We start from the raw sequence: 13,106 nt of genomic DNA, 5'->3' as shown, positions 1-13,106 counted from the left end.
ATTATCATTACTGAACTAAGGAAGTATGAAGTTGTAGTCAAGAGAAAATGATCAGGTAATGACTAATTTGACTTGGGTCTACAATTAGGGGGCAAAGGAAGACTCTGTTATAACACCCAGGTTTTTACATGATGGGCCATTCAAGGAGAGAATAGGTTTGGGGATCAAGATGTTTTCTACTTTGACTATGGGGAGTTTAAAATACTGGGGGAGGGGCATTAATATATGAATACTCAGCAGGCTTTTGGAGTACAAGTTAGGAGCAAGGAAAAAAGCTCTGGGCTGGACTTCTAGACTGAGAAGTACTGAATTCTTGAGGTAAATGAAGCCTAGAGAGCATATTACAGAGTGAACTCTGGAGAGTCTGCTGTTGGCAGAGTGTGGAGGGGATGATCTGTACAGTCAGGTCTGGAAGGGGGACTTGTTCTTCAGCTGCTGTGTGATGGATAGCTGGGTGCTGCATTTTTTTTTCCCTTCTATTTTCCAGGTAAGTGGTTTTCAGGATCCAAGCCATGAAGGGAAGGTTATATTCATATCCCAGGCATTTAAAAGAAATATGACTATTTCTCAAATAAGATAAAAGTATTAATATGGGAATTATGCAGCATACTCTGAGATATCAGTTGAATTTTTTTTTTTAATCTCATAGTTAAGTAGTTATTAGTTACCTCCCTTTATATGTTTCCATTATCTGCTGGTGCTGTGTAAGTCCCTAAACTTCTCTGGATCTCCTATTCTTTATCTGTGAAATAAGTTTATATTTTTTTATATGATTTTATGAAGTACAATAAATGGGGACAGTATAATATAAGCTAAAGTGTAATTTGAGCTACATTTCATATTTTAATGAAAGGAATTTCTCCTGTGATAGAAATTTAGATAAAAAAACTGATTTTTCTTTTTCTTTTCTTATTCATACTTGTTCAAAACTGGCTATCTAATAACAACAACAAAATCCCTCGGGAGTATGTAGCCATAGTTTATAACCACTAGGGGTCAGGCTCTTCATGAATAGTTAATGCCCTCTAAAATTTATCTGTGCTCACTATTTTGGCTCTGGAATTGTTGTATTTTATTAAACTAGTTTCTCCAGCCCCAGCTAAATGTGCTCTGTGGTGTATATTTATTCTAACTGGAATGAATATGCTATGAGAATGTTGTTGGCATTCTGAAGTCTTACGTAACTGGAGTAGGTAAGTATTAGTGTGTCGAATGCCTGGTAGGAGACTTGGGTGTCTTTGTTTCCCTCATGGTGTGATTTTATACTCCAGATTTCAAACATTGAAAGAATGTATTGTCTCTTGTTTGTATACATAGATAAATAAATTCAGTCCTTACCTTTTACAAATAAATTGTCTGAAGTTTTCTCTTGGATGAGAGAAATGGTATTTCTAAATGGTATTTTTTAATAGGTCCTCTTTCTATAGTAAATTGTTAGAGCTGAATAATGATTTTGGGCCAAGGGAGGAGATATTATTATTATTATTTATTATTATTTTTTTTTTTTTGTGGTTTTTGGCCGGGGCTGGGTTTGTACCCACCACCTCCGGCATATGGGACAGGCGCCTGCCTTACTCCTTGAGCCATAGGCACCACCCGGGAGGAGATATTATAAATGGGTCAAGTAACAGTGGATGAATGAGTCACAGGAAGCTATGGATTAGGGGAATTGGAAAATATTTTCCTTAGAATTAGTGTAAGAGCTAGAATAACATACTAAAGTTAAGTAGAAGGAATTACTACATAATATATAATTCGTATCTCTTTGGGGACCTTGTTTTAAATGATTATCTTTCCCATTAAATTTGGAAATTTGTTCATAGACTTTCATGTTTGTATGTATAAAATAGGGTTTTTGTTGTTGTTTTTTGAGATAGAGTCTAACTTTGTCACCCTTGGTAGAGTGCTGTGCTATCACAGCTCACAGCAACCTCCAACTCTTGGGCTTTAAGCAATTCTCTTGCCTCAGCCTCCCAAGTACCTGGGACTGTAGACGCCCACCACAACACCCAGCTATTTTTTTGTTGTAGTTGTCATTGTTGTTTGGCAGGCCTGGACCGGCTTCTAACCCTCCAGGCCTGGTGCATGTGGCTGGTGCACTAGCTGCGGAGCTATAGGTGCTGAGCTCCGATAAAATAGTTTTTAATAGGGAGGTTTATTTGCATTTCAAAAGAACTTTAAAAGTAGTTGTTTTACTTCTTTATAAAACAAGCTTCCCAGAGTGCTTGAAAAAATTTTTTATTTACTATAATGTCTATTCTGCAGGTATTCTTTTTTCTTTTTTATTTTTTTTGAGACAGAGTCTTACTATGTCACCCTCAGTAGAGTGCCGTCGTGTCACAGCTCACAGCAACCTCCAACTCTTGGGCTTAAGTGATTCTCTAGCCTCAGCCTCCCAAGTAGCTGGGACTATAGGCTCCTGCCACAATGCCTGGCTATTTCTTTTTGTTGCAGTTGTCATTGTTGTTTAGCAGGCCCAGGCTGGCTTCAAACCTGCCAGCCTTGGTGTATGTGGCTGGCGCCGTAACCACTGTGCTATGGGTGCAGAGCCCTGCAGGTAGTCTTTTAATTTGCATGGGAGTATAGAATGGGGAATATGATCCAGAATAATGATTAAGTCTTACTGATTAGTTAAGTTGGTGTTTTATAGTAGATATTTTGTGGAGATACTCTATTATACATAAATTAAATTGATAATTCTTTTAGGTTAAAAGTGACTGTTATGGTCATCCCTCAGTAGACAAGGGGGATTGGTGCCTCTCTCATGTATACCAAAATCTGTACATACCCAAGTATTACATAGCTCCGTAGAACCCATGCATGTGAAAAGCCCTTTGTATAGGTGGGTTTTGTGTCTAACAAATATTGTATTTTTGATCTGAGTTTGGTTGGGGAAAAAAATGTCCATATGTAAGTATACCTAAGCTGCTATAAAACCCATGTTGTTCAGAAGTTCTATTGTAGGTTCTTTGAAAGTATTACTGTTGCTCATCCCTTTTTAAAACTTCTTTTAGGGGCGGCACCTGTGGCTCAGTCGGTAAGGCACCGGCCCCATATACCGAGGGTGGCGGGTTCAAACCCGGCCCCGGCCAAACTGCAACCAAAAAATAGCCGGGCGTTGTGGCGGGCGCCTGTAGTCCCAGCTGCTCGGGAGGCTGAGGCAAGAGAATTGCTTAAGCCCAGGAGTTGGAGGTTGCTGTGAGCTGTGTGAGGCCACGGCACTATACAGAGGGCCATAAAGTGAGACTCTGTCTCTACAAAAAAAAAAAAAAACAAAAACTTCTTTTAGGACCTAGGGTAGTAAGCTGATAATTCTTACTGTACCGTTTCTCTGTGGTCACAAACAAGCATGTTCTCTCTCTCTCTCTCAACCATCCAGCACTATAGTCTGTCTTGATTAGGAGTCCGTTCCAGAAGATTCACATTGCCTATTAAAACGTTGCCCAGTTACTTGTCGTCTTCATCCAGGGAACATGGAGTAGATAGAGTAATAATTTGAGTCCCTAACAAAAAATTAACACTCCTGAGCAGTTGTTTATACCTTGTTCTTAGTTGATACCCTTAAGATGTTTACTTTAAAAAAAATTTCCCCTCAGTTTTTATTTTGTCATCCTTTTCAATAAGTCCTAGGCTAGCTACTTAGTAAATCCCATATCTAGGTTGATATAATTAAATTATTACTAATTATCTAAGCTATCGTCAAACTTGGAAGATTAGGGAGTATTTATGATGCTGTACGTACGACACTTTCATCTAAATCATCTTATATGCATATTTTTAAAACTTATTCAAATATTCACATTGTAATTTATTTAAAGTATATAATTCAATGGTTTTTGGTATACATTATTTTTTAAATTGTGGCAAAATATATGTAACATAAAATTTGCCATGTTAATGATTTTTAAGTGTTACAGTGGCATTAACTGCATGCAATGTTGTAAAACCATCAGCACTATATTTCTAAAACTTTTTATCACTTCAGACAAAAATCCTGTAATCATTAAGCAGTAACTCTCTTCCTCGGGTCCTCAGACTTTTTAAACAGGGGGCCAGTTCACTGTCCCTCAGACCATTGCGGGGCTGGACTATAGTTTAAAAAAAAAACCATGAACAAATTCCTATGCACACTGCACATATCTTATTTTGAAGTAAAAAAACAAAACGGGAACAAATACAATCACACTGCCTCATGTGGCCCGCAGGCCATAGTTGGAGGACCCCTGCAAGCCTCTAGCCACCTCTAATCTTCTTTCTGGCTCTGTGAATTACCCGCTCTAGATATTTCATATAAATGGAATCATACAGTATTTTCTTTTCTTTTGCACCTGGCTTATTTCACATAGTATATTGTTTTCAAGGTTTATCCATGTTGCAGCAGAACTTCCTTTCTTTTAAAGACAGTAATATTCCATTCTGTGTATATAGCACGTTGTATCCATCTGCCGATGGACACTTGGGGGTTTTGCCACCTTTTGGCTATTGTAACTAACGCTGCTGTGAACATTGTTGTATGAGTATCTGAGTCTTTGCTTTCACTCCCTTCCTGTGTACACCAGGAGTAGAATTGCTGCGTGTGGTCTTACAGTCGATTTCTGGTTTAGTTTTTTGAGGAACCTCCAAATTATTTTCTGGCTTCATCATTTTACATTCACATTCATTTACAGCAGTTTCTCTACATCCTTGCCAACACTTGTTATTTTCCATTTTTCTCATAGCCATTCTAGTAGATAGGAAGTGGTATGTTTACTTTTAAACATTCAATCTCTGAGGTAACTGTACAGTGGGCATTTTACTTGGTGACACAGGTACCAGTTTGCTAGAACTGTATTGCACTAGTTTAGTAACTTTGTTTTTAATCAATGAGGACAATTTTGGGCGATTTAAGCCCTAGCAGATAGGTAAATAAGTATTCGGTGGCTTCTATTGCAAGTTACTTAGCTGTGTTTTTAAGGAAGTGTGACAGTGAGTAGAAGAAATAGCTCTCATGCTCCAGGAACTAAAAGCACGTGGGGCACAATGAGACACGGAGACAAGAGATCTGACCCAGCTCTGTGGGCAGGGGGGTCTTGGAGGGGTTCTAGGAAATGTTTAATTAGAAAAATTAGGCTTAGAGATCTATGTTTTTTTTAAATACAGAATAAGAATAAAAGAAATATTTAAACTCATTTGCTTTTATTTTCCCAACTTTTATAAAAGGTAAAAATAATCTTGGTATAACAGGCATTTACATTAATAAAAAGCATAATTTCTTGAAATGATACTCTATAAGCTTTAATGGAAACATGTTTGGATTTTTTAAATAAATTATGGCTCTTAAGTGTCCACATTCTACAGTTTTTCTGTTGTACCCCTCCATAACTTGTACTTGCTCTAAAAATGCATTAAGGAAGCAGGAGTTGCATCTACATTTTGACGGTGATACTTCTACAGATACTTACAAATTAATTTTGATTTATGTTAGTATAACACATTTACATATATTCTGATTTGATCCTTAGTAAAACTCCGGGAAGTAGGTAGGGTAACAAATACCCTTGTTTTATGGTTAAGCAAACTTGAGGTTTTGGGTGGCAGCCAGCCAGCTAGAAAGTATTGGAATTACTAGATGCCAAATCTAATACCTTTTCTGTAATATTCCTAGAACTAAGTATCACTCTAGGAATAATGCAGTTCTCATAAGTAGAAGAGATAGCAAGTATTTAACTTGTTTAATTTTTTAAAGATTGTGATACTTGATGTTAAAACTTTGTTCCTGATTTCATAAGGAATGTGAGTTACCACTAGATATCAATCTGAAACATAGGAGGAAAACGATAAGCTTTTTGAGGTTTTGGTTATCGTGATATAGTCTATCATTTTTGAGCTCCCTCCCCAAATCAGGAATCCATCCTTTTCACAGGAATATCACAAATTCCGTGCAGTATTTGAGCTCTGGGCACTGAATGCGTAGGTGGTCTTTTCCCTCTAGGTGGCTTCTGCGGCTCTATGTAGATGCTGACTGTTGAGCGCTGGGTGCTGTTCCTACCTTTCTTTTGTCCTTCTGCTCTATGGGACCATGAATTCCACCATCAGTAAACTATGAAGCCCATGAACACATAGTATCAGCCACTCAATTTAATGCAAATTTGATAAAGGGAGTAATAACCAAGCAAATTAGAACTAACCTTTGTTACAGGCCCAAAAACTTGGGAAAGGGGGAGAGAGAGAGAAAAGTGAACTTGTAATTGCATTACATTTTGATTGGGTCTAATAAGTAAAGGTTTATTAGATGTCTTTCTTTCTTTCTTTTTTTGGAGACAGAGTCTCACTTTATCACCCTCAGTAGAGTGCTGTGGTGTCACAGCTCACAGCAACCTCCAGCTCTTGGGCTTAGGTGATTCTCTTGCCTCAGCCTCCCGAGTAGCTGGGACTACAGGCATCTGCCATAATGCCTGGGTATTTTTTTGTTGCAGTTTGGCCGGGGCCGGGTTCGAACCCGCCACCCTTAGTATATGGGGCCAGCGCCCTACTTAGTGAGCCACGGGTGCTGCCCTAGGTTTATTAGATTTCTATAATAAACTTCATTTTCTAGGATCCAATTATTTTCTTTCACTGTGAGGTAAATTTCTTGAACATAGATATCTGTATCTTTAATTTTCCATAGAAAACTTGGTTCAAAAAGGGAATAAAAACAATTAGTTCTATACTCATGATAGTGCTAAGGTGCTAGGAGAAAGATTTTAGGGTTTACACTCAGTATGTGTACTGGTCAGTACTCTCTTCTTGACCATTTTACTTTTTTTTTTTGCAGTTTTTGGCTGTGACTGGGCTTGAACCTGCCACCTCTAGCATATAGGGCCACTGCCCTACTCCTTTGAGCCAAAGGCACTGCCCCATTTTACATTTTGATGCACAGTAATAGGGTATTTGCTTCCATCACTATGTCAGAAGCACTTAGGCTGTCTAGGTTATTTTCATTTTATATTTATTTATTTATTTATTTATTTATTTATTTATTTATTTATTTATTTTGTAGAGACAGAGTCTCACTGTACCGCCCTCCGGTAGAGTGGCATGGCGTCACACGGCTCACAGCAACCTCTAACTCTTGGGCTTACGCGATTCTCCTGCCTCAGCCTCCCGAGCAGCTGGGACTACAGGTGCCCGCCACAACGCCCGGCTATTTTTTTGTTGCAGTTTGGCCGGGGCTGGGTTTGAACCCGCCACCCTGGGCATATGGGGCCGGCGCCCTACTCACTGAGCCACAGGCGCTGCCCGGGTTATTTTCATTTTATACCCCGACAGCTTTTCATGCCTTAACATGTTTTCTTCCCTTGAAGTTCTGGTTATTCCCATTCTTCTTCCAGCCATTCCTTCTTGTTATAGATTCCTCTTAAATATTGGTCTCTTAATATGTTTTTGTATTTGACTTTTTTCTCTTCTCCATGTGTTCTCCACAGAGAATTTCACATATGCTGAGAGGTATTAGCTGCCATTCATATGTAATCTTAGACCCTCTGGGCTGCTGTAGCAAAAGTACGGCATGTTCCTCGACTTAAACAGCAAGTAAGGAACTTAACAGTTCTAGAGGCTGGGAAGTTCAAGACAGAGGCATGGACAGACTCAGTTTGGTTGGGACCAACTTGCTGGTTCATAGACAGCAGTCACCTTTGTCCTTATATAGTGGAAGGGATACAAGAGCTCTTTGGGGTCTCTCTTTATTTTTTAGACACAGGGTCTTAATGTCGCTCAGGCTGAAGTGCACTGGCTGTTCACAGGTGTGATCATACTGTAGCCTTAAACTCCTGCCCTCGCAATCCCAATACCTGGGCTTCTGGAGTAGCTGGGGCTGTGGGCATAGACCCACCACATCTGGCCTTAGGGTCTCTTTTATAAAGGTGCTAGACTCATTCATAAGGGCTTCATTCTCAAAACTTAATCACCTTCCGAAGACCTCCACCTCCTAATACCATCACCACATTGGGGATTAAGATTTTAACGTAAGAATTGTGGGGTAGGGCAGAAACATTCAGGCTTTAACAAAGTCTGTGTCGTAGTCCATTCCTCACTTGAGCTCCAAACCAAATTTTCACCTACCAAGGCTGTGGCAGGCCAGAATAGATACTAATAGACATTTGTGGAATATTCATTTAGACTGTTTAGAACTTGACTCTCCTTCTCACTAAACCAACATGTCCTTGCTGTTGTCTGTCTTCTTGAAACTATATCCTGGTGGCTGAGCTTGACCCGTGTGTCTGTTAGCTGTTGTACTTTTTCCTTACTCCATGTTCATTCCACAGTTAACAGTTCTTATACAGCTTTGGAAAAAAGACTGACTTGGATGCACTGGCGCCTTCCCCAAACCTGCTTTGATTGCATACAACTCAAGCTTCTATAAATACAGGGTAGTGTAATTGCCAGTTCATTCAGTTGTCTCTGCCCCAGACCCTCAAATTTGTGGGCATGTAATAAATATATTTTTTTTCATTCCCTTTGTCAACTATGTTAAATTGAGTGGCTGATGTTACATATTAATGGGCTTCATAGTTTAATAATGCAGCTTAAAACATACACTGAGAGAAAAATTTTGAACCTTACTTCTGAAAATAAACCTAAGATTTGAGTGATGAATCAGCATAGAGAGACCATTCCTAGAAGTATTTCTTTGTACATTCATTAGGACTTAACCAAACACACACGAAGGTAAATTGTATACAAAGTGAGAGCAGCAGTGTGTTGAAGGACGTGAAAGTGATGGTTAGTGCTCTAAATGATAAAGTGATGTCATTTATTACAATAGGGTCAATAATACATATTTAGCCAAAATAGAAATAGATAAGGTATTGTCTTTGAATTGTTAGGGGTTGTAAATTGATGAACTGAAGTCAATCGTCTCTTGTTATTGTGTTTAACTTTAAAGCATTCCATTGTAATGTAGCGATATCTTAATTGGATATAGAGGTAAATTGCTTTTTACGATTGGTTGCGAAGTTGTTCTTTATTTTTGGTTTGAATTGGCATAATTATCTCTTCTGCTTAGAGAAAATAGAAATATGAAAAATCTGTATTAAGAAAATAAACAATGTTATGTGCCAGTGTGATGGCTAATTTTCTTCATCTTAAGAGTCATGACTACAACTAGTCCTTTTATTTCTGAGTAACGTTGAGATTAATTTCAGAGCAGCTGGAAATGAATGTGTAGATTGCCACTTACCTTATTTTTGTGTGTGTTTCTAGGTACATGGACTATATCGCACAACAGGTGCTAGTTTTGAGAAGGCCCAACAAGAGTTTGCAACAGGTGTTATGTCCAACAAAACTGTCCAGACTGCAGCCGCAAATGCAGCTTCAACTGCAGCAACCAGCGCAGCTCAGAATGCTTTCAAGGGTAACCAGATCTAGAGTCATCAGACAGTCCACTGTTACTTTCTGACTGTATTTCTTCTCCAGTTACTGTATTCTACAGATATTTTTATGTTCAAAATACACAGTACACACAGCATGGATATTTCCTGTTCACGTGTGCATGGGCTAAAATCGGAAAAACTTACTTATTACTTAATAGTTTCTTAATATTTCAGTGCCCCTTGCAGAAAAAAATATTACATGCTAAATATTCTCCATATTTTTTGGGGGATGATGTTCAGAGAATTATTTCAGTGGTGACACACTGAAATTAACATGGTACTTATGATTAAAAATGCATTTAATACTAACTGCGGTAGTTTTCAAGAATCTTTAGAGATAAGGATTATACATTGGAACAGTAAAGCTATGTTTTTCCCCTATTTATAAAATATTGAAAGAAATAGGCCATCAGGTACTTAAGGATTTTTAAATTGGCTTGCTTTTTAGCAGTTTCAGTCACCAGTGAAAAGCCTACGTGCATTTTGTAGTAGATAATGTGAATTTTATCTTCTTTTTATGTTCTTTTTTTAGAGTAGTTGATATTTTGATAACAATCTCTGATCTTGCATGAGTACCACATTTCTAAAAAGAGTTAGTATTGGGGGCTCTGTACTGCCTATGGTTATGGGATTCAGAAGTTCATGGAATCATAGAAATGATTTTCTGTAATAGTTTCTTTTAAATTAGAATTTATTGGGGTACAATATGAGAATTCAACATAATACGCAGTGCGTTATCCAAAACAGATGGTAGTTACCTGATGCAGTAGAATGTAGTGGTGATAATTCCTTTTTCTTTTTAAGTTTTGGTATTCATATAGTAAAATTTTACTGTATGGAAACTTTGGTATATTCTGTGGCTACTCTTTCATTGAACTAAGATTGTGTTTGACAGCTCTTTTTAGAGATATGTGTGTGTGTGTAATTTTTAATAGAGGTTAAAAGGCTAGCTTAACCTTTGTCTAAAAAGAACGTACAGTGTTGAACGGATTTTTCTTTTAGCCTTTCATCTCTAAAAATAAAAAGACCCTGGCATTTTTCATATACTTGAATCTCTAAGTCTTTCACTTTTTGAGACAGACTGAATACATCTAAAATTTTCAGCAATAGAAAAAATAACGTTTAACTTGCACTAAGCAAGAAAATACAAGTCAGTTAAAAGCATTAAATGCAGTTGTTACTATGCAGCACCCAACTTCATTCTTATAGTATATTTGGGTCAAACTTAGAATTGTTTTTAATGGTGATTAAATGACTCCAAGTCCTTAGTAACTCATGCTACTCTGTTTTGAAAGTCTTTAATTTAAGATTGCAGAATGATAACCAATGATTACTTGATTTTAAGAAAAGATTATATTATTTGAGATTGTAAATCATATTTTAAAAAAATATATGGGTATAAATGGTTAAATCACTTTCATTCTCCCCTAATCTGGAGTTTAAGTAAATTTCACACCAGGAGGTTGGATGCCAACTTCTCACTACTTACAAAGAAGCTCTGTCTGTTACTAGGTAACACAGATCCACCCAGATGGTGTTTACATTTGATTTATTTGGACCTTTATTGAAATGAAATGTAATGGGAGAAGATATTTCTTTTTTTTCTTCAGAGTATGCATTTAATGCTGTTCTTGCGACTATTTCTCATCAGTGATAATTTCCACTTACATTTTCAATCAGCTAAGCCACTTCAAGTTTTTCAGAGCCTGTACTTTTATTGAAAATCTTTTTGATCACATGCTTTATTGAGCGTGGATTTTACACACCTTCAAAACGTGAACCACAAAATAAAAGAACACTTAAACCCACCATTAACTTATGTCCCAAGCCCATTTTTAGTTTTTTTAAACTACAAATAAAAGATATATTAGAGACTTTTGACAACTACTGAGATACTTTCCTTCAGAATTAGTGTTTCTATTATATAGAAATCCCCAAAGTTAGCATTACTAAATAGCAAAGAATAATTACAACTCAACAGTATTTTTCCCCCTGTGGATGGAGAAAATGTTTTAAAATCCAGTTATTTGGGTTAATACGTGTTTGAGAGGGAAAATTATGTTTTTTAAAAACATATGTGTGCATTAACATGCCAATGCTTACAGTTTCATCAGGTATGAGCGGATCTTTAAATTCTTATATTCACTATTACTAATGATAATCAGTAAATATTTACATTTTTACTCAGTAAAAGATTGGCATTCGTTAGTGTTTTATATTTAAGACTAAAATTGCAGTTATGACATGGTCTTCCTTGTGTCATTTTTCAGTTTGCAATATTAAAAACATGGCTGTTTTATTTCAAGCCATAGTTTGAACACTGGAAAATCATTGCTCAGTGATTTGTAATTTGGAACTTGGATTATTTATCTAGGAATGTTTGTATATTTTTGTCAGTGAGTGATATTGTGCTGCCGTCATGGTGACTGTCACAGTTCTGTATAAATGCTCTCCATCTGTCCCTCTACTGTTGCATGTTCTCAGTGGGTTGGAAGTTTTGTATATTTATTGTATTATCACAGAGTGTCATAAAATAAAATTCTGTTTACTGGATGTTTGTTTGTATAATTTTAAGAACTATATTAGCAATGCAGAGGCAGCACTTATGTTGAGAGTGTAAGGTATATAGAAATTTCACACTCAATTTAAAAATTATCTGTGTATAATTCTATCAATTGCTAAACAAAATAATATAAAAGACTTAGTTAAAAACTTAGCAACGTAAAACGACAATTTTTCTGTTGGATTAGACCTTTATAGGTAGTGGAACATTAGCTTTACCTGTATTAAGGCCAAAGTGCAGACTCTCTAGAGTTCTGTTAGATTCAAAATGGAAAACATGTTTTATGGCTCAGATCTTTTGTTGTGGGTTAAAAGTAGATAAAAATAGATGTTGCTGTACTGGTATTATATTGATCTGATTGAACTTTGTTTCCTAACCTTGCTACTTTGTATTGCTGTTTTATATTCTGATCAAAGTACCTATTTGTGTATTATTGGATTTTTCACTTTAGCTAATCTCTTTGATTAGCTAAAGAGATATAAAAATATCTAAAATAATGTTCATAGTTTCTCTTACTTTGAGAAATAGATGTTAAAATAGGAACAATATTTTTATTTTCTGAGTGTTATCTAAAAAATGTGTTTGGATTTTTATACTTCATTTACTAGGAAACTAATTCTGTAATTCATGTGAAGATAGGGGTATGATTTGTATTTTAAGGGGATTTATGTTAAATTAGATTTATTGTTTCTGTAAATCATTTGTAATAGCATAATGCTTTTTACTTATCTGAAGACTGACGTTTAATTCTATCAATTGGTAAATATCTATGTTTAGCATGACAGTTCATATATAGAATTTGTTGCATTTGGGACATTTTTTTTCCTGCCTATATACAGCTCAGAATTACCATGACTGTCATATACCATTTTACTATATCTCCTTTTGTTTTTTCCTTAAAACCCTTTAGAGGCAAAAACAAAACAAAACAAAAAACCCGTAGAGGTGTGAAATAAGAGCAGTTAATTAAAAAAAAAAATTGAGGATGGTTAAAAATAGAAAACACAAGGGGCTGGGTGCAGTAGCTCACACCTATAATCCTGGCATCCTGAGGCAGGTGGGTTGCTGAGCTCACAGGTTTAAGACCAGCCTGAGCCAGAGTGAGATCCTGTCTCTACTAAAAATACAAAAAACTGAGGCAGGAAGATCACTTT

At 36.6% G+C, this 13,106-nt stretch overlaps 1 protein-coding gene across 1 annotated transcript in view; it reads left to right on the top strand.

Moving 5' to 3' along the window:
• Nucleotides 1-11,942, top strand: part of SCAMP1 (secretory carrier membrane protein 1) — a 124,367-nt gene extending 112,425 nt beyond the window's left edge. The window contains exon 9 of the mRNA XM_053587936.1: nt 9,220-11,942. Coding sequence (XP_053443911.1) covers nt 9,220-9,384 — 165 coding nt within the window. The 3' untranslated portion in view covers nt 9,385-11,942. The remainder of the gene's footprint in view (nt 1-9,219) is intronic.
• Nucleotides 11,943-13,106: the final 1,164 nt, after the last annotated feature.

Source organism: Nycticebus coucang, chromosome 1 (assembly GCF_027406575.1).
Source record: "Nycticebus coucang isolate mNycCou1 chromosome 1, mNycCou1.pri, whole genome shotgun sequence".
Taxonomy (NCBI): domain Eukaryota; kingdom Metazoa; phylum Chordata; class Mammalia; order Primates; family Lorisidae; genus Nycticebus; species Nycticebus coucang.
The sequence above is the reverse complement of the archived record's forward strand: the minus strand, read 5'-3'. Positions and strand labels throughout refer to the sequence as shown.